The sequence below is a fragment of the Convolutriloba macropyga genome, chromosome 6, assembly GCF_964194025.1.
Source record: "Convolutriloba macropyga chromosome 6, txConMacr16.3, whole genome shotgun sequence".
NCBI lineage: Eukaryota > Metazoa > Xenacoelomorpha > Acoela > Convolutidae > Convolutriloba > Convolutriloba macropyga.
Genome location: NC_134473.1, coordinates 61,878,461 through 61,900,606, shown reverse-complemented (window position 1 = coordinate 61,900,606; position 22,146 = coordinate 61,878,461). Strand labels below are relative to the sequence as shown.

General features: G+C 35.3%; 2 protein-coding genes across 2 annotated transcripts in view; one reads left to right on the top strand and one right to left on the bottom strand.

Moving 5' to 3' along the window:
• LOC142341826 (uncharacterized) overlaps positions 1 to 22,146 on the bottom strand; it is a 78,884-nt gene that overhangs the window by 26,611 nt on the left and 30,127 nt on the right. The gene's annotated exons all lie outside the window — the stretch shown is intronic.
• The window catches only part of LOC142341827 (trimethylamine monooxygenase-like), a 28,249-nt gene that overhangs the window by 3,791 nt on the left and 2,312 nt on the right, over positions 1 to 22,146 (top strand). Inside the window, exons 2-5 of the mRNA XM_075393078.1 lie at positions 9,290 to 9,735; positions 18,706 to 18,883; positions 20,230 to 20,471; positions 21,232 to 21,418. Of these exons, the coding sequence (XP_075249193.1) occupies positions 9,290 to 9,735; positions 18,706 to 18,883; positions 20,230 to 20,471; positions 21,232 to 21,418 (1,053 nt within the window). The remainder of the gene's footprint in view (positions 1 to 9,289; positions 9,736 to 18,705; positions 18,884 to 20,229; positions 20,472 to 21,231; positions 21,419 to 22,146) is intronic.

Genomic DNA, 22,146 nt, shown 5'->3' with positions numbered 1-22,146 from the left:
TCCAGGTATTCGTAAATTCTAGAGAACATTGCCCGCTCGTATATTTTACTCCAAACATTTAACAGAGAAATTGGCCTATAACTGTTCTCTTCTAGTCTTGATCCCTCTTTATGCAATGGAATGACTTTTGCTTTTTTGAGCTCAGTGGGAAAAACTCCTTCACGAAATGATTGATTAATTAACGATGTGAGGTATTTCGTGACAACAGATTTTGTTGTCTTCACTACAATATTACTAATCTCATCTTCACCGGATGAAGATTTCTCCGGAAGTGAATCAATAATTGCACTTATCTCAGTATCAGAAACTGGATATACTCTCAATGTCATATTAACATCAGTCAGGGGTGTGACTGCCTCGGAAGGAATACTGCGCTGAATATTTTTGCCAATACTAGCAAAAAACTCATTAAATTTCTCAGCTACTTGAAGATTAGATGAGTTAGGTGCAGTATCCGACATGCACGAGGAAAGCTTTGGAACTGCATTATTTACCAAATGTTTTCCTGACAGCTCATTTAAAAGTTTAAATGTTTGTCTTGAGTCTCCGATACATTTTTCGAACATGTTTCGATAATAAACCTTTTTCGCCGTTTTAATACTTTTTTCCAATTGAAGTCTAATATCTGTAAACTTGTTGCGCAGAGAGCCATTTGACTTGTCTGCTTTCCATTTCCTGTGAATAAGATTCCGCTGCGTACGTATATTTTTTATTTTGTTGTCGAACCATTTAGGTGTAGAATTTCGATTGTGCGGGGTGATACGTTTTAGTGGAGCGTACTGCTCAGTAACGGTTAGAAAAATGTGATGAAAGGCACTAAAGCATGAATTTGCACAACCACTGTGTGCTGAAAAAACATTACAAAGTTCGTGACTCAAGGCAGATAAGTATTTTTCAACAATACTGCAGTTACGAAGAAATGATGTATCCCTTACAATTTTGCTTTCCAGGTCATTTGCTTTCACTGTCCACTTCAACGTAACAGGAAAATGGTCTGAAAAGCTTTGATTTTCAAGTATGTGAACATCCCCTATCAAATTTTGAAAAATGAAGTGGTCTAAGCAAGTTGCTGCTTTTTCTGTAACACGGGTGGGTTTATTGGGTGTTATAAAAAAACCATTTGAATGAATGGCGTTTTTATATTTTTTCGTGAGCAAATTTTGTTTCATCGTATCAATGTTAATATCCCCACATATTACAGTTGGCAAGAATTTGGAATTTAAATTTCCCAAAACTTCTTCTACTAAGTCCACAAAATCAAGTTTATTTGCTCTTGGTTTGTTGTATATTACCACTAGCCGGAACTCGTATCCTTGTTTTTCTATGGTCGCAAATAAAGACTCCTCGATCACGCAATCCAGTTCTTTTTGAATAGAGCAGTTAGCTGTTAGTTGAATCATAATGCCACCGCCTTTTGAGTCACGAACTTTTGAAGCTACATTTTGGTAACCAGTTACCAGTAGTGATTTTGGGTCGTCGTTTTTAGATAGCCAAGTTTCAGTCAAGCAAAGAATATCAGGTGGAGACTCAAGACTATGTACAAGTGCTTCCAGGTCCTCTATATGTTTTTTTAAGGAGCGAACGTTTAAATTTAGAATAGTAAGTGAACAAGAATTTGAAGTTTTAGATTTAGGTGAAGTCACTGCACGAGGAGGTGGGAAAAATATTGCTATTGGATGGTTGGAAACATTTAACAAAGTCTGGAAAATTATAATTCAGGTTCCTGGCTGCTTCAAGCAGATCAAACACTCTGTACACTCTTTTGTTTTCTTTCCATAGGTAAAAAATCGTGCCCTCCCTTGTCCAGGCTGATTCAACCCTAGGATCTCTTTTCATCATTGCCAGAAACTTTGCTCTAGCAGGTGATATGTCTTCGAAGATTTTTACATTACTTCCAACTTCCGACAACTTCTTTTTGTTTCGGAGTATCTGCGTTTTCACCAACCGTCTAGCAAAACGGGCAATAATAAAGCGTTCACCCGCTTTCCTGCCTGGGAGTCTATGTGCCGTTGAGATGTCCCTTTCGTCGACTTCCACTCCTATTGATGTTGCAACTTCAATAACTTTTTTGATGGTCACGGAATCTTTCTCTGGTACCTTTCGATTACCAGTATGATCTAAGTCTTCCTGAACGCTACTAATACGGATGTTGTCCCTTCTTGTATAATTTTCAACAGTTTCGGCTTGGGACATTGCTGTTACATTGCAGCGTTCTTCTTGATAGTAAAGGTCGTCCTCAATATGCTTGATAATTTCGGCTTTCATTTCCTCTTTGACCTGTTCTACTGCTTGCTTCACTGCACTTGGAATAGCTACTTGAATTTCCGTTCGAACTTGAGTGATAATTTGACTAATACAAGCAGGAATGATGCTGCTGATACGGCTTTCGAGCATTTTGTCAATTTTAGATAAAAATAAATCTTCATCGAAGGTATCTGAACTTGGACTTGAATCAGGTTTGGCCCGCTTCGCGTCCTGTTTGTTCAGAATAGGGGTTTGATCTAGAAATCTCAAGTTGGGAAGATCATTTGCCTCTGTCTCATTTGACATCTCTGAAACTATTTAATAAGTTTATCACAACAATTATCACAAAAACACAAACGTCCTTCACAAAATAGATGAAGAACGGGTGGTTGAGCTAGAAAAAAATACTCCAGAAAACTTTGCCTTAACTTCTCTAGCCTGATTAAGGAGATACCTTGAAAGCATAATCTACCTATTCAACGAGATCTTTCAAATCAATTTCAACTCCTCGCAATTTGCAGCATGTCATCCTTTCAGTCAAAATCCTGGCGCTCCGGTCATTGTAGAGTTCATCTACCATGCTGATCGAGACATAATTTGGAGAAGATCTTGGCTTAAAGGAGTCGCAAATTCGCTTAACAAACCGTTCACCGTTGAAGAAGGTTTGGCGCCACGAGATCGAGAACTGCGAAGTAAAGCTAAACAATTAGGTCTACTATCACGCGAAGACAAGATGTTTACGGATGGAATCAAAATATGCCTAATAATGATGCTATAAACTGACATTTAGTATGAGCTTAAGAAGCTTTCCGTACAGAACCAACATCCACACAGTCTCAAGCGAAGACCAGTTATTGACGAATCTATAAAGGTGACGCCCATTGAACCACCAATAAAAATTCCACTGCTCTTCCGAAAACCGACAACTGACGTATCGCAAATTGTTGAACGGAAGCGACTACAATTGTCTGCTCTAGATGAAAATGACTATTCGGCCCCACTAGTTAAAATCTTATAAGTGCTTTGGTTCGTGCGTTTGTTAAGGCCTTAAAAGACCATAATCAGGCTAATGATAAACCCAATGAGGTTATAAATTATGCTGATGGTAAAGATCAGAATGTTCGGAGTAATGAAACCTAGTAAAAGCTCTTGTCATAGAGATCAAAAACTGATAAATAACATTTTTTGATCTAAAACGAACCTGGACAGCTTAGAAGCACCTGTATTAGGTCTTGAATCTCTTCCAGCTATTATTTGTCTAAAAAAACATGGTTAAACGAAAAGGACGACCCGAAAATTTCTAAATACACGGTTATAATCAAGAAATAACAATAAGTCGTACCACCAGAGGCGGCGTTGTAACTATACAAATTTGCAATGACTTCAACCTTATAAAATTTTTCATAAAACATTCGGTGAAGCATTCTCTGTTGAAATTGGCAAAAATGATGATATCTCTAAAATCATTGTTATCTACAACCCCCCAGAACTAATCAAATCAAGTTCATTGAAAAGCTTGAATGTTATTTGGTGACAGGAAGTTCTCCCAGCTTATTTACTATAATTTGCGGTGATTTTAACATTAATATCTCCTCTGAGAATCTATTAGCCTGCACCTATCTGAAAATAATTGATTCAAATTGTTTCCAAATTTTTAATTCGCCTCCAACAAGGTTCACTAATAATTCAGCAACATGTATTGACCAGAGATTTTTGCAGAACATATCCGAGCCATATTTATCACTCTTGGAACATCAAAACTTTGCTGATCACTATCGTGATACAAATCGTAGGTTTGGTAGAAATGGCAAAGAAATAAACGATACTTATCGTGATACTTCTCTTCTCAAATCCCCCTCTCAAATAATGATCAACAAATCCAATCTATGAGATTATCCGAGCAAAAACAAACCAAATATATTAGAGTACGATGATGCAGATCCAGCCCTTAATAATTTCAATTATCCGTTTATTGAGATAACTGATAAATTTGCCCAATGAGAACCTATAGCTCAAGAACTGTATTTTAAAAAGATCAAAAACCTTCGGTATAAAAAAGATGCAGCTCAGTATTAGTTCAAACAATTTCGGCAAGAGGTACATCTAAAAAATTTTCAAAGTTAAAGAAAGAAATTGAAAATCTGGTAAGGCGCTCTAAAAAATATTTTTACGCCAATAACTTCAAAGCATGCATACGAGACTCAGGACAAAAATAAAAGCTCTTAAATGATCTCCCTGTAATAAAATTTATCCAGCAGAAAAGTACTCTTTTATCCTCTCTAGGTCAGAACCCTGAAAAAATAGTACTGAAAAAATAGTACTGAAAATATCACTCGCTCTCAGTAATTACTTTGCAAACATTGGCAAAAATATCGCAAAAAAAAGCCAGTGATGAACAAGTCAAGAAATTAAAAAAGATATGGATAAAAAATCATCATCAGGACTTGACAGTATATGTAAAAGCCTAGTGAAGATAACTTCTGATGAAACAGCTTCCTAACAAAATTGATCAATCTCTCTCTCTCTCTCTCTCGATCATGGTGTGTTTCCCAAACTGTTGGCTAGAGCAAAGGTTACTCCATTGCACAAAGGAGATAAAAGTGATGAAAATAATTATAGGCCCATTTCATTACTATCAATATGGAGTAAAAGTATTTGAACGTATTTTTAACACGCTCTCTGTTTTTTCAAAGAGCTCTCGTTATTTACAAGTCAGCAGTTTGGTTTCAGACAAAACATAGCACCATTGATGCAATGGTAGTGTTCAATGAAAAAAATCAGAACAATAGAATTGTTGAATTGTTGACCTTTTAAGCTTTTTCCTCGACCTTCATAAAACATTTGATACGATAATTAACAAAATTTTACAACAAAAACGTAAACTTTATTACGTGGTTGACAAATGTTACAGCTGCCTCTAGTCATATTTAGCCAATAGATATCAAAAACTGAAGTAAATGGTAAATGTTCGAATTAATGTAAAGTCGAATGAGTTGTTCCACAATGGTCCATAATAGGTCCTCTTCTGTTCATAATTTAGATCAAGGAATTACCGAACTTCTGCAAACCTCTGAAATCCTTCCATTTGCGGATGACACCAATATATCATCTTTGGGCCTGAAAAAAAGTAAAAATGAATGTAATTTATCAGCTATAAGCAGTCGTCTGGTAGCCAACAAGTTGTCTCTAAATCTGGAGAAAACTGTTCAACTGTACTAAAACTTCTAACAAAAATTTCTCAAAAAAACTGTCCAGTTTCTATTGGACTCAAAACAATCCATTATTTCTCATGTTGAATATGTTAAAAGAGACTCGGAAAACAGTGCGGAATAATTTCTAAGTTAAAGCATTTTGTTCACAGACAACAATAAATACAATATTATAAGAGCAATGGTAATCCCACCATACAATATGGAGTATTAGTACACGGCTGTACATCATTTGCTATTTTACAAAAAAAATAAATATCCTTAAAAAATTAAAATTCAATAGTAAGAGTTTTGATCACTAAGAAGACATAGTCGTGAAGAATCAAATACTCACTGTTTTTGAACTACATATTTAGGAGCCCTTGAAAATCGTTCTGATATCAATGAACAATTTGCATTCAGAATTTTTTGAAATTTTTTTTAGCTTTCAAAAGCCAAAAAACACCAGAAGCCCTTCTTTCCGCCTTTTAAATGAACCATTCTGTAAGACTAGATTTGAAAGATGTTCTGCGAAATATGGAGCTGTTAAACTAAACAACATTCTAGCTAGACAAACTCTCGTTGATACAATGAAGGGATATACAGCAACTTATTTAACCAAGAATTGGTAAAACATGTTTTCCGACTAAGAGCTGGACCTTTTTGCATACCCCTTGCCTACATGCCAAAAGAGTACCCGAATAGGGTCGGCTTTTCTGTACCAATGACCTCGGTAGCATCAATAGAACGCAAAACTTTTCTGAAAAAATTTAAAAAAGACCGAAAAAAACTTTTAAAAAATTTTCAAAACTTTTTAAAGTTTTAATCAGTAACTGTTTCACCAAATACACCAAGAGGTTGAGGAGGTGATAGCTACAAGGGAAAGACCTTTAAGCACCCTTTTTTGTGTCAAAAATAGAATACAATTTTTTTTTCATTTTTTGTTGGAAGTTTGTAAAGTGGTTAATTAGAAGGGCAGAATCTTGTTGGCTATATAGTCCCGAGGGCTGTCCTCTCTAGGTATCTCGATTAAGTTATTATGAAATTATTATTTTGATTTGATGCTTATTTATATAAATCAGGAGAATTCAATTCTTTCTTTCTTTTTACAATAATCAAACCCAACTATGGCAGAATTCCCTCTCGTGTACAAAATCGGGGCATGATATCACATAATTTTGATCAACCTAATTATGAGTTGTATTTATTTGGGTGGCCTAAAAACGCACGAAAAAAACACTTATAACAAAAGCTAACGAACGAGAGAAAAATTATGCGTTATAAAGTTTCAGTTAATGAAATACAAAACAAAACAGTTCTCAGTTTGACAAGGCACATCTCCTCGGTTTAAAAAATTTAGTAATGTTGACCTGGAGCTGGCATACTATATTTATTTAAATATGTAGATAATAAATAGAGTGTTAACTAGGCAATTGACATAGCATTTGATAATTCTTTTGCAGTCGTGAACAAATGGTTACTTCAGCGGAATGCCTTTTTGTGATTTAGTACATATTGATACGCATAGTTATCGTTTACACAATTTCGAGAAGAATTCAACTCTTAAAAAAGATTTAAGATTCCGTCGCAAAGTCAGAACTCGGTTTCTCCAACTATTATCTCATAATGTAATCAGATGAAGCAAAACAGGAAACAAGTTATTTGAAATTTCACTTAAATAAAAGGACTCGTTTTTATTTTTCAAAAATTTTTCTAAAATATGGACGGTTTTTTAAAAAATCAATGAAACTTTTTGGTAGACGTTTCTGCTTATTTTATCAAAATGTTTCTTTGACCTGGCGCTGCTGAATGCTCCAGTGTCTGCTATGCTTTCAATATTAATGTTTCGAACTGCAGAGGTATTATAAACATATTTTCGCTATAGTTTGTCATGCTATCTGATTTATGTTGTAGAAAAAAATGCAGGTATTTAGTTTTGTTGATGGCTGATTAGATGATATATGTCCATCGCGGTATGCTAGTTGATGTTCTGGAGAATCTCGGGCAGTGTGCTCATGATTTCCTCGACCTCTCTGAAAGCTTCCACGGTTACATCCTCTGCTGTTGTAGTTGTAACTGTATCCTCGGCCATTTTTGTTTCCATTATACTGGCACGTTTGTCTGTTGTAGTTGTAGCCTCTGTAGTTATTTCCTCGTCTGTATCTAGGGTACTGAGTACTCTCCACGCGTTGATGCGGTGGCTGTGCTGCTTGCATTGATGCTATTCCTGCCGCCATTATGCTTTCTATGGCTCGGGCCACTGCAGGGTTTCCTGATGGGTTAAATGTAAAGAATTCCGTGGGGTATTGTGGTTCGGGTTTTATCTGATAAATTCGGACTCGTCTTTTGATGATAGCGCATAGTTCGTTTACTGTGATGTTGTCATTTTCTTTCAGCAACACTTTCTTGTACTTGAAGGGCATGCCTTGAATGACTTATTCTCTTATTCGTCTTGTTCTTTCGTCAGTGCGGTCTATGTGAGCTGCAGGGTCCTCCACAATTGTGAGGTTGGCGAGGCGTTGAAGATCTGTGAGGAAGTCATCTGGTTGTTCTTTCACCGGATAAAACTTTCTCGATTGCAGATTAAGCACAAAATTTCTTCTTTGGTCTGCTCCAGCATATCGGTTGCATAGTTGTGAAGCGAATCATCTAAATAGTTTCTTGTGTTTTCGGCGAGTCGAAGGTAATAGTTGAGTGCATTACCGGCTATGTGTAGGGGACGATGTCGTGCACGTTGGTGATTCGCTTTAGGAATTCTAGATAAGGCAGTGCTTGTTCTCAATAGTCCTTCAAATTCAGGCTAGTTTTTGTTTGGTAGTCCTGAGAATCTTTTCAGTTGTATGTGAGGAGGATTTGGATCTGCCATTTTGTTTTAATCAGTTTCTTAATGAAGTGTTTTTTGTGGAACGAGCAATTCGTGCGCTTCCCCAATTTAGCTATGTCAAAGAACTTCCAGTTAAGGCTGTTTTTTTGGTCTTTTCTGGTTCTTCTCTTCGAGTTTTTGACTTACTTTTCTGTCAATTGTTTTGTCGTTGAAGAATACGAATGGGTTTCTAGGTTGATAGCCTTCCAACAGCGTCAAAGAAGTATTGTTGTGGCTAGCTTTGTATTTGTTCTTTACTAGCAAAGCAAATGGTTTGATTGCTCATATAATTTTGAATGGGTTGAGTCGGTTTGTGCTTGTAGTGTGGTTAATTTCTCGAATTCGATAATTTTGAAAGATATTGTAAACTTCCTGAGTTTTTTGTACTACGGATCCGTTTGATGTCAGTTTTGTTGTCTTCTTGTGCGATAAAAAGGCTAATTCCAGTGTCTGTTTTTCTAATGGTTCGAAGATTGCAAGTTTTTCCGTTAATGGCTAATTCCATGAGTTGCAAATTTTTCCTCTTTTTTAACAGAAGTAAGCGTTCAACATCTCTGTCGCCATATGATAACTCTCTTCTTAGTTTGCTCATACCTTTTTCTATCTTTTAGAAGCGGCTATGTAAGTGCTAGTGCCAAGTGCTATATTGTATGAAGATAAAAAGGAAATTGTAACGATAACTCTATCTTCATACAATATAGCACTTGGCACTTGGCTTTTAATTGCGGGTTTTTGCTAAGTGCTATTCGGAGCGGGGGTTCGGTAAAAACGCTTTTTTCTGCTACAAGTTTTTTAATCAAGCATTCTAGTAAGCAACTGAACTGTAGTGAGTAGAATCGTCTGAGTGATTTTCAGGATAATAAATGTGTGCTGTATAAATTTACAAAAGTCTTTTTCAACCAATCATCAAAATCAGCATCGTCATAAGTAGCTAAAAAATTTTAATTAGCTCTAAAATGCAAATGGGTCTTTATAAGCACGATGCAACATTTAGGGGCAAAGAGGGTTTGGAGGAGGACGGAATAGAGGTCCATTCTGGAATGTACTACAATCTCATCAGCAATGGACCCAAAGAGCTGCTGGAACTACCAGAGCACCTCTTTCCCCTTAAAGACCCAGACCTCACTGGGTACCCTTGTTTCCCTGACAGACCATACATAGTAAATTATCTGCAAACATTTGCAGATAAATTCGATCTCAAGAAATACATCAAATTCTCAATATGGGTTGAACACGTGACGTATGACAAGGACTCCAAGAAGTTTTCGGTCAGAAGTAGGAGTTTACCCACAGGAGAAGAAACAGAAGAATTGTTTGACTACTTGATAGTAGCCACTGGGCATTTCAACTTCCCCAACTATGTCTCCTACCCTGGCCAAGAGACATTTCCAGGTCTGGTTATTCACTCAAAGCAGTTCATGGATGCGTCGCGTTACAAAGGTAAGCAAAACTATTAATAAAGAATAGCTGTCGAAAGACAGGGTGGTTGATTGTATTCTTCAGAAATCAAAAGCTGACAAAATTTAGCTGCGAGTATCAATTACCAAACTTAAAAATGAATATGAATTTAAATTTGAAGCACTTTTCATTAGACAAACTGAAATTATTAGAAAGGCATAAACACATCTAATAACTCAACGAAGGAAGCTACGGACCATCAATAATGCATGTGATAATTGACAAATTTTTGTTTATTACCTTTCGTTCGCTTGTATAAGTCAATGAGTTATTACAATACTACAATTATTGAGTTATTACAATATTGCTATTTATTACAATACAGTGTTCGATCTCTCAAAAAAGCAAGAGATGAAAATGAAGTCAGATTTATCCAGAATATTGCGTCAGCTTTTGGATCAAATTTCTCGTAGCAGCGACGAATAAACAACTAAAAACCACGAACTCAGGAAGAAAAAAACTAAAATACAAAATCAGAAAGTGTATAAACTTATACAAAACTGGACCAACCAGAAAGCCAGCAGGGCAATATTCTTATTGAGGGCAAGTCATGATAACGCAATTGAATTAGAAAAATCACTATTCAGCACAAATAAGCATAAAAACGACAACAATTAAGGATATGCAGTAAAAACGTCATATATAATGCATAAAAAGGCATGCATGTCATTGTGATCTGCAACAGAAAGCAGCCCTAAGCCCAAGAGAGTCATTTCTCAGTTGCACCAGTAGGACCAGTAGCTTCAGTACAGTTCTTTACTGATCAGAACGGATTTCGATTGCGAACGAAATCGAGAACGAATTAAAGGCAGCAAATAGCTCCGCACCTTGATCTCTGAAAGACAGCCCATCCCGCACAAGCCAGAAGCTGTCCAAAGGTACAATACAAAAGAATGAGGAGGCATACCAAATCTCATTTTTAAGCATTATTTGAAAACAACATTACCAGCTATAGGTTTCCAATTAAGAAAATGCCCTTGAAGTCCAGCGAAAATGAAACTTTCAAACTTTTATTTGTAAAAATTTTGAGATTGACAATCAGGCTTTCCAGAGAGCACTGGCCAGATGGTCCTAATTTCAACCGAGAGTATTTTAGCTTTACATTTCAACATGGTCAAGGAAATCACTCTGCATACCTTTCCTCTTGTTTGATAATAGCCTTCTATGGTACAAGTCTAGCTTTGAATAAACAATTCGATTTAACAAGTAAATACAATGACACTCATATATTGATGAAACCTTCAATTATTCCAAAATTCTCAGACATTTTGTCGCCATATCGTTTTTGGAAAACTATTCAGAAAACCCGCTTTCTAAGTTTCGTACACAATTAATATAATTGAATCAAAAAAACTTGTGAGTACTCTCATCCTCAGGAGTCGAGTTTTTAGGTTTTCTTAAGACAAAATCTGGAAAGCATTGTAAATTTTAGTGCTTAATCTCAAAAACGAAGATTTTGCTGCAACCATATTGTATCTCATTCATTGATCAACTCGATCAAAATTTTCTGCAACTCATCGTTACTGCAATTTGGATTCTTGTTGGTCTAAAAGTTCAAAATTCATTTCTCACCATCTTTTTGTATTGGAGTTACACTTGCAATCTTAAACAGCGCTGGATAAACCCGGTATTTGATAAAAACTATTAATGATCATACCTAGTGTACTACTAATTCCCGAACAGCAGATTCCAAGTATAATGAACAGCAGTACTTTAAATTTGCAAGTTGCAAATTATGCTTTTAAAATCTAATCGCTGAATTTAGAAAATTTTTTTTGTCCCCTAAGAAAAATGTCGGTTTTCACTGTTCTAGCACTAAAACGTGCACCTATATTTGCGACATGAGGACACATTTTGAGGAATTATATTCATAAATTTCAGCCAAATATGCCTTTGATTTGGAGACCAAAAGTCCTAACTGCAGTAATGCTTCAAATCGGTTTTACCTAAATTATTCTTCCATAAACATAAAAGTTTTACGCGTTAGAACGTTGCCATTATTATTCGAGATCTTCATTTCTTCGAAATTGTTGGATCTGAAACGTATACCTTACACAATTCATTTTTTTGTCTTGCTGCAGGAATAATTTTGATGGGTCATGCAATTTTTGCTACCCTTGTTTATTTTTCTTGGAAGGCTAAATACAGCAAAAAGCGATAGACAATTCTATAACTTGAACGTTTTTTTTTCGCAGTTTCAGGGTTAACACTCTAAATCATTTTCACTCAGTTGATTATTAACACATTGAAACCCCAAAATAACAACTCTTTTAGTGAAGTTTTCTCCTGCATTTTCGGGAGCATTCAGTCACATTCAAGTATACGGATCAGCTGGTAACAAGATGTGATGTACAGAGAAATTGCTCCAGACATGGTCCGATTTATGACTAGGCAACTTGCTGAATATAAAGTTTCTCTACTTTCACAATAAATTTTTTAGTAACAGGAAGCCCAACGACAACTAGAAACTTGAGATAACTCGAAAAATCTGTGACTTTTTCAAAGATTTATATTAAAATCCGCATGATAACATGATTTTTGAAAACTTTTGTTCATTTGGAAATTTTTAACGTCAATTACAAGAGACTAAATAATGAACCGGATGGCAATCGAAATATAACTGCAAACGTAAATTGTTGCCGTTTTAGCAATTAAAGCTTCCGCTTCTGAATGTGTCTTGAAACTTCGAACTCGTATAAATGCCTCCGCTCCAGCGCCCTCGAGAAGAATTGTTATTCGGAAATCAGAAACATCCCGGACGTTCGTAGCAGACAACTTCAGCAATGATTCAGAATCTTTTCATTCTGAATTTTTTTCTGCCAAGTATTCTGATCATGTCACTTTTCGGACTGATCATGGTAAATTCAGAACAACATTCTGCATTAATTCTGCACAGAATGAAAAAAATCTATGAATTTTCTCTGAGCAGAATGAAATCATTGCCAAATTTGTTTAACCGAATCTCAGTTACAGCAATTATATGCGGCTTTCTAGAGAGTTGATCAATGATGGCCTTTAAATAGTTTTTCGTTAGACTGGTTTTTAACTTTTCTTTAAATAAAATTGTCCTTTGGACTGGTTAGTGGTCTTCTGTTTACTGTAAAGCTGTTTACTGTATCAATTTGTTACTTAATTCCCTGTGCAGAATTGAGCAGAAATGATTTCGTCGGTGAATAAAGACTGGGTCCGGTTTCTGTTCCTGTTCCACTTGAAAATAAAACGAGCGACTCTTGTGTTCGCACTGAATCAACATCATCCATATCAGCTACAATAAGCGACTTTGGTTTGTTTCAATGTTTTTTGACGAGGAGATGTTTTGGTGAGATAAAAGTGGTAAAGCTCGAGAGAATTAAACCGCGTTACGTTTTATAAGCCCAATTTACCGTTTTTTTAGTACAGATTTCCGTAAACTCACTTCAAAGGCATAAAATAGAAGAAAAGTCAACATAGCCGAAAAACGTGAAAACAATTGCTCTCAGTTAGTCTGCGATCAGGGCGAATTAAAACTCAACTGTCGCCTACTAAGTTAACGCTTTAAATTCCTAACGATAAGTAAATTCGAAGATTCAAATCATTCTACAAATTAATTGGATATAGCGCAAAAAATTTTATGCTCGCTTCATCCGAGCAAGATTTTTGAAAGAGTAATGTATAACCGGTTGTGTGTTTCTTTTCAGCACTTTGAACTTCCATACCATAACCAATTTGGTTTTAGAAATAAACAGTACTATCGATGCATTCGTACAATTAACTGAACACCCCTTCGGATAAACAAACTACTTCTATATCCCAGTTTTTCCTGTCCACTGCTATCAACAGTTTGTCCCTACATCATAAGAAAGCTTTCGACAATCAATGATCAGATTTGGCCGTAGACATTAGAGCTCAACAATGTACGAGGTCTGATTTTAAACTTGTTCAGATCATATCTTAGTAAGAGACAACACAGGGTTGACAGAACTCTCCTGATTGGCAGAAAGTGAATTGGGGAGTTCCACAAGGATCAAACCTTGGGCCCTTACTGTTAATTATATACATGAACGACTTACACAATGATCGCCAAAGCTATAAAATAGCTGGCAGATTGCCAGAAAACAGCAGTAATAGCTTCGTACATCTGCAGTCTCAAAAAGATGGTAAAACAAACAGACCAAAAAATTTATTAATTGCAGATGTTATATTTTCATCAAGAATCTATATTGCTGCTTCTATTAGGTGCTCGCAAAAAACCTTTATTTAGAGTGACAAATATTCCCTTGACCTCATTAATTTCGAATAAAGTTAAGAAAAGTCAGTTTCAGAGTCAGGAAATCTTTTTTGAGAGTGAGATAGGTCGTGTGACCAAAAACTTCATCTCGCTTATGAACAAAAAAGTCGCTCCACACAGAGTGAAAAATGATATCACGTAGGCAATTCAGTTGTATGAAGGAATGAACAAAAAGCAGACTCGATGTGGTTGTGAAGTCATATGATCGTAATAAAATGTTTTGGACGAAAAGACAAGAAAAACAGGACAAGTCCTGAAATAAAGTCCAAAGAATTGATTTACAAAGTAAAAAATTACTACATCTGACCGGCAGACCAAGTGAACAACGCCAACCAAACAAAGCATCACAAAGCCTCAGGGAACTACCAAATTACCCATTTTAAAGCTCTAAAGAGTTTCATTGCTCCCTATAGGACAAAATATGCAAGAAATGAGATTCAAAAAAAACGGAAAAACCGCAGATTTTATTAAAATTACTTAAAATCGTAAAAACATTATCCTAATAGCCAATTAGTTGCCTCTGCAAAATATCCAGAAAACCATTTTTATGCTGTAAAAAACTTAATTGTCAATTAAGTTTCAAACATTTTTAAAAAGCAAACATTTTAAAAAAGTAAAAAACTGAAAATTTTATTCAAAAGTTGCAAAAAAATGTGATACACTATATTCATAACCAAATAGTTCTCTCCACAAACTGCTGAATTACCTATTTCAAGGTAATAAAAAGTTCAAGTGAACCCTAGAGATCAAAAACTCAAAAACAACGATTTTCATAAAAAAAATCAAAAATTGTCAAGTTATAATTTGCTGATACAAGTATCCTCAAAACAAATTTAAGAACTTTCAAACAAAATTTCAATAGCCACTCAAGCCATAAAAAGACTTTATTGACCCCCAAATATAGAAAAACTGAAAAAACACGAAAAAAATTGCAAAAATCACAATCACTTTGGGTGTTTAAATTTCTATTACTAAAACGTATCGCAAAAAAGAAAAAAAGACTTGTGGCTTTTACGTAAACTTTATGAACTTTTAAAAGCATTATTTCTGTACCATGCTAACAAACAATTCATAAAAAAGCCGGAAAAAACGTAAACGTGAAAAATAGAACCATTTGGGGCGCAAAAATAACAAAAAACACTCATCTCGAATTTAGGCCTTCCGAGTAGATTCAACACAATAAGCACTTGAAAGACTACTGGAATGAACAAATAGCAGATTCGAAGTGGTTGTGAAGTCATATGATCGTAATAAAATCTTTTGGACGAAAAGAAAAGAAAAACAGGACAAGTCCTGAAACAAAGTCCAAAGAATTGACTTCCAAAGTAAAAAATTACTACATCTGACCGGCAGACCAAGTGAACAACGCCAACCAAACAAAGCATCACAAAAACTCAGGGAACTACCAAATTACCCATTTTAAAGCTCTAAAGAGTTTCATTGCTCCCTATAGGACAAAATATGCAAGAAATGAGATTCATAAAAAACGGAAAAACCGCAGATTTTATCTAAATTACTTAAAATCGTAAAAACATTATCTTAATAGCCAATTAGTTGCCTCTGCACACTATCCAGTCGCCCATTTTTCTGATGTAAAAAACTTAATTGTCAATTAAGTTTCAAACATTTTTAAGAAGCAAACATTTTAAAAAAGTAAAAAACTGAAAGTTTTATTCAAAAGTAGCAAAAAATTGTGATGCACTATATTCATAACCAAATAGTTCTCTCCACAAATTGTTGAATTACCTATTTCAAGGTAATAAAAAGTTCAAGGGACCCCTAGAGATCAAAAACTCAAAAACAACGAATTTCAAAAAAAATCAAAAATTGTCAAGTTATAATTTGCTGATACAAGTATCCTCAAAACCACTTTAAGGTCTTTAAAAATATTCAATAACCACTTAAGCAATAAAAATACTTTATTGTCCCCCCAAAAAAGAAGAACTAAAAACAGGAAAAAAATTGCAAAAACAACAATCACTTTGGGTGGTAAAATTTCTATTACCAAAACGTATCGCAAAAAAGGCAAAAAAAGACTTGTGGCTTTTACGTAAACTTTATGAACTTTGAAAAGCATTATTTCTGTACCATGCTAACAAACAATTCATTAAAATGCCGGAAAAAACGTGAACGTGAAAAATAGAACCATTTGGGGCGCAAAAATTACAAAAAACACTTATCTCGAATTTAGGCCTTCCGAGTAGATTCAACACAATAAGCACTTGAAAGACTACTGGAATGAACAAATAGCAGATTCGAAGTGGTTGTAAAGTCATATGATCGTAATAAAATGTTTTGAACGAAAAGAAAAGAAAAACAGGACAAGTCCTGAAATAAAGTCCAAAGAATTGATTTACAGAGTAAAAAATTTCTTTATCTGACCGGCAGACCAATTGAACAACGCCAACCAAACAAAGCATCACAAAGCCTCAGGGAACTACCAAATTACCCATTTCAAAGCTCTAAAGAGTTTCATTGCTCCCTATAGGACAAAATATGCAAGAAATGAGATTCATAAAAAACGGAAAAACCGCAGATTTTATTAAAATTACTTAAAATCGTAAAAATATCATCTTAATAGCCAATTAGTTGCCTCTGCACATTATCCAGTCAACCATTTTTATGCTGTAAAAAACTTAATTGTCCATTAAGTTTCAAACATTTTTAAAAAGCAAACATTTTAAAAAAAGTAAAAAACTAAAAATGTTATTCAAAAGTTGCAAAAAATCGTGATACACTATATTCATAACCGAATAGTCCTCTCCACAGACTGCTGAATTACCTATTTCAATGTAATAAAAAGTTTAAGGGACCCCTAGAGATCAAAAACTCAAAAACACCGATTTTCAAAAAAAAATCAAAAATTGTCAAGTTATAATTTGCTGATACAAGTATCCTCAAAACCATTTTAAGGTCTTTAAAAAATATTCAATAACCACTCAAGCCATGAGCTGGGTGTTTAAATTTCTATTACCAAAACGTATCGCAAAAAAGAAAAAAAAAGACTTGTGGCTTTTACGTAAACTTTATGAGCTTTGAAAAGCATTATTTCAGTACCATGCTAACAAATAATTCATAAAAATGCCGAAAAAACCGTGAACGTGAAAAATTGAACCATTTGGGGCGCAAATATTACAAAAAACACTTATCTCGAATTTAGGCCTTCCGAGTAGATTCAACACAATAAGCACTCGAAAGACTACTGGAGCCAGGTTAGGGCTTCTACCGAAATTTAATGCCCTCTAATCGTCTCCTGTTGATCCCATTTTGAAAGCTCAAAATCATAGAAAAAATTGAACACCTCTTTCAAAAAAGCAGAACAAGTCCTGACCTACAACTCACGACTTCACATTGACTAAACAAAAAACTAGACCTAGAATGGAGAATGAACTGATTAGGTAAACCATTTAGAGAAAAATGCAGTAAAAATTTGAGAAAACAGTGAAAACCAAAGACAAAATTCCTCATGTGAACAAAAAATCACAACCGAGAAAGCGAATTTTTCTTCAAAAACAGTTCTCTCACTTTACTTTTAAATTAGAAGGAATTCACGCCACAAAACCAATTGCTTCTTCGCTCCATTTCCTGTTCCGGCGTAACCAGAATCACTACTCGAATTTGATTTCAAAAATCATGAAAACGTGTGAACACATCTGAAAAAAACATAGCCGGAAGAATTCCGAAACGACTTTAACATACCTCCCCAAAAAGCAGCCGATAAATAGTTTCTGATAACAAAGAGCTTCAAAAAACAGAAAAGACTATCCTAATTGAAATGAAATAAAATTTAAATAAAAAGAAATTTAAACAAAAAAAAAACAAAAGTTGACTACGTTTTGGATTTGTACAAGTATAAATATCAAAGGAGTATCGCCAAAATAGCCTTACTACCGGAGAATTAGTTGAAAAATAAAATTATCATATACCTTTAATTACCGAAAACCTTCGGCAAGCTATCAAAACAACCTGAAAAAAAACTTTAGTCTAAGATACCTCTTTAGACATAGAAATTTCAAAAACAAAAAATAGCTTGAATAAGCAGCACGTGAACAAAACATTTTGCTCGCTTAGCTAAAATTTTTTCACACCTACATTTCTCGCTCTGTTTTAAACGGAAGTATTAACAAAAGAAATATTCTCTTTTCTCTGCTCTTCGAAATTGTTCATTGAAAAAACTTTATTCACTCCCTTGCTTCCGGTTTTCTTGCTCGCCCACTTACCAAAAAAATAAAAACAGAAAACCATCAGCCTCTTCGAGTCTGAAAAAAGCCAGCGCCCCAACACAATTCAAATTCTTGCTGAAATGCTTTGAATTGTAAAAATACAGACGAATACAATACAAATTCTTTGGATTGTAAAAAAGCCAAGAGAAGGCTAATAAGAGCCCCCAGCTGTCGCTGAGCGGCTATTAAAAACAAATAATCCTCCAATTATACAGTTATCCCCCAGTTATCGTAAATATACCATAATGGGTGCTATAATTTAATGGTGGCTATAATGGAAAGGACTAAAAACGTTTTCTACCTTGAATATCACTAGCCTTGTGGCCTGAAGTTGGTCAACGTGGAAGGTGAAAAAAGTCTAACACCTGAACAAACTCAACCTAGTATACCGAATACTCGCCAATAAAACCAATAAGAGCAAGACCATAAAACAAGGAGTACGTACAATACTTAATATTTCAGGAAAGCGTCTACTAGTAGTTGGGGCCTCCTACTCTGCTGAGGACATAGCGATCCAGTGTATGAGAGCGGGAGCAGAGTATGTGACAATAACATACAGAAGTAGTCCACTTGAGAGCAACTGGCCAATAGGAATAGACCAGAGACCACTGTTGCAGAAAATAGAGGGGAACACTGTCAGGTGAAACCCATATGCACATATCCAACTCTCATCATATCCAACCCACTTTGCTGTTATTATAAGACGTTTTTAAGAAAAAAAGGGGTATGATTTACCCAATGGACAGAACAGTGAGCCCCCCATATGAAACATAACGGACTAAACGTCGGAAGAATTGCTCTCGAACGACTAGTGGGAGCTCTGATCAATTGCAGCCTGCTTCAGTCGGGGGGGGGGGGGGGGGGGGGCAAAATGGGACTAAGAAGTTCTATAGTGGGCTTCAAATAACCACATTGAGGTTAACATATACCACTATTAAGATTTACAGTAAAAAAATGACACCAGTTCGGCGCACTTTTTATTTGACTTTTAGTATTTAATTGCCGCCAATTGAGTTCAGCTGCTTGAAATTGTGATTGAGCGAGAATTTTAGATCATGCTAAACGCAAAAATTCAAGGGCGTAAAAGTCACTCAAAAAGTCAAAACTGAAAAGCGAAAATTTTGCATAAAAAAGACATACACGTTTACAATAATTGCTATGAACTTCGTTCAAGAGCAATTAAAGATCACAGCAGGGTATATATTTACGGCAAAAATACATTGTATTTTAAAGTTACAGCAACATGCTAGGCTCTAGGAAATTTAAGAAATGTTCACTTTCACAAGTGAACAAAATTTATTGAATAAGATTGTGTGGACAAATTGATGAGCATTTCTGCTCTTATTGTGGTTTGCAAAACCTAATATAAATTGTATAACCATTCTAAATGTTATATACGGCTAAAAACATTTTTAATCATTTATAGATTGTCATATCTAATATTCGACCCAAAGGGGGCGGCGCCTCAAACAATTTTTGAAGTTCAAAGAATAGTTTCACTGACCGGAGTTTAATTTAAATAGCGTCAAATGTGTGACCACGCCGTTCAGTTCACAGAAGTTAGTTAATAACCAATGCTATTATTGAGGTCACTGTAAAGAAATGATCCCCTGATAGGCCATTTCATGAAAATTTGCGTTGGGATTGAACAAGTTCTAAATTAAAGTTCTGTCTAATATACTGTGAGAAAACCATACAGAAGAGGAGTTTGATCTGTCTAAAAGTGTGTTCCATAAACCTCCCCTAAAAAGCACAAAATAAAGTTAGGCATATAAATTTTTTTTTGGAAAAAAATAAACATTAATCTGAAAAATCATTACTGTCATTCGGTCGCCAAGAACCTTGTTAACATCTTAAAAAGATATTTAAATTTTCGATTCGGAAAATTCGTTTTCGTATTTTGCCCACTAATTAAATACTCGATTTGACTTTTAATAGTTATTTTTGAAAAAGGTAAACTGAAAAGACAGCAATTAATATTTGTAGTTTCAAAGACGGTTCACAGCGCGACTTTGACGTCATAATCTACTGCACCGGCTACCTACACAAGTTCCCCTTCCTAGAGGACAGTTTGCACCTCAAGTGCAGGAACACACTATCAGTGCCCCTCTACAAAGGAGTCCTTTTTCCAGACAACCCTCAAACAATGTACATTGGAATGCAGGACCAGTACTACACGTTCACTATGTTCTGGCTACAAGGACATATGTGTGCCAAATTCATCACAGGTAAACGAAGTCATTTTTTTATCATAACTTTTTTTTACTAGCAGCTATCGAACAGCAGAGCAATGTACGTTACCTTGCCTTTCTACTCAGATGATCTGTTGTAGTTGAAATTCTGAAAACTTGGATAGAAGAATCGTTTCATGATTCAGTAGCTGGTTTCTCTGGGATCTCTTACTGTAATCGAAAGGACTGATAGATCCCAAAGGCAACATAGGGGTCTTCTTCTAGCTATTGAAAATTTTTTCTGTGTGTCTCAACTTTTTTAGACTGAACTCTCGACTCGAAAAAATCCAACTAATACGTTATTTGCTCTTTTGGATCCGTATTTTAGGTAACATGATGAAAAAATACAATGAGAAAAAGAGCATCTAGAATATTGAGATCAATTTAGAAAGAGAGCTGGGAAAGTACTGAGTCCTCTCGATTTATACAGCACTGTTTAAAACAGAGTTTTCGGTACTACTTATTTTCAGGCAAAATAGCCCAGATGTTAATTCATACAGAAACCAGAATTCCGGAAAATTGCAGTTGCATATGGTTTGAAATTCTAACTGAAAAATGAAAATAAACAAAAGAAAAACTTGCATTACGAATATCAATTTAGTATGAGAGTTGAGAAAGTCCTGAGTCCTCTCGATTTAAACAGTTTTCAATACTTTTAAGGCATAATTGTCCAAAGGTTTTATTTCCTGTAGAAACCAGAAATTTCTCAGAAAATCGTTGTATATGGTTTGAAATTCTAACTGATTTTTGTTTATAGGTGGAATCAAAGTACCCCCTATTGAAGAAATGAGAGGTGAAATCGAGGAATTGGATAAAGAGGAGGAGGGTTTGAAGGACTGCTACGACGACATAGATTTCCAGACCAAGTACGTAAATGAGCTGTATGAACTCACCAAGGACTCAGGACATACTATGTGCGTAGATGGCGCCAAGATATTCTACAGGTAAGAACATAGACGGCAGATTGCCGGTAAAATAGCCGCCGTTGACGCGCTTGATGCACATCAGGATTCAAACAGAAAAAGAATTGACCAATATATACTTAATTCAGCTTCTAAACTGAAAGCAGAAAAGCATAATACCAATGTCAGCTAGCAAACATTCTAATGAACTTTGATAACCTAATTCTCAATGACTTAATGACCGGGCTTTATCGGTTTATCCCTTCTCTTTTGATTTTGCTCTTTTGACCTTGACTGTAATCACTATCTTGCGCAAGTCATTGAGTGTGCGGATTTAAAAACCATTCAGTTGAAACAGTGAGTTAGGTAAGTCAGAAGTCAAACGTAAAAGTCGTGACCAATGTAAAACGAAAAATGTGATAAAAACGTAAAGCGAATTTAAAAAAAAAACAGGACAAGTCCTGACAAACAACCTAAAGAATTTTCAGTGACTAAACAAATAACCAGACCTAGAACAGACTATGAGTGAATTGTGAAACCATTTTTAAACATAAACCGACAAATGTCGGAAGAATTGCTCTTGAACGACAGGCGAGGCAATTTAATTCAGGGGCTGTAGCCTAAATCAAATTATGGGTGCAAAAAAATTTTCCTCCGCCGGGATTCGAACCACTGCCCTCCCGATCCACAGCCACAACTACTAACCACTGCGCTACAGAGCACATACCTCACTTATTCTGCAACCGAATTTATATTAGCTTTACTTCAGA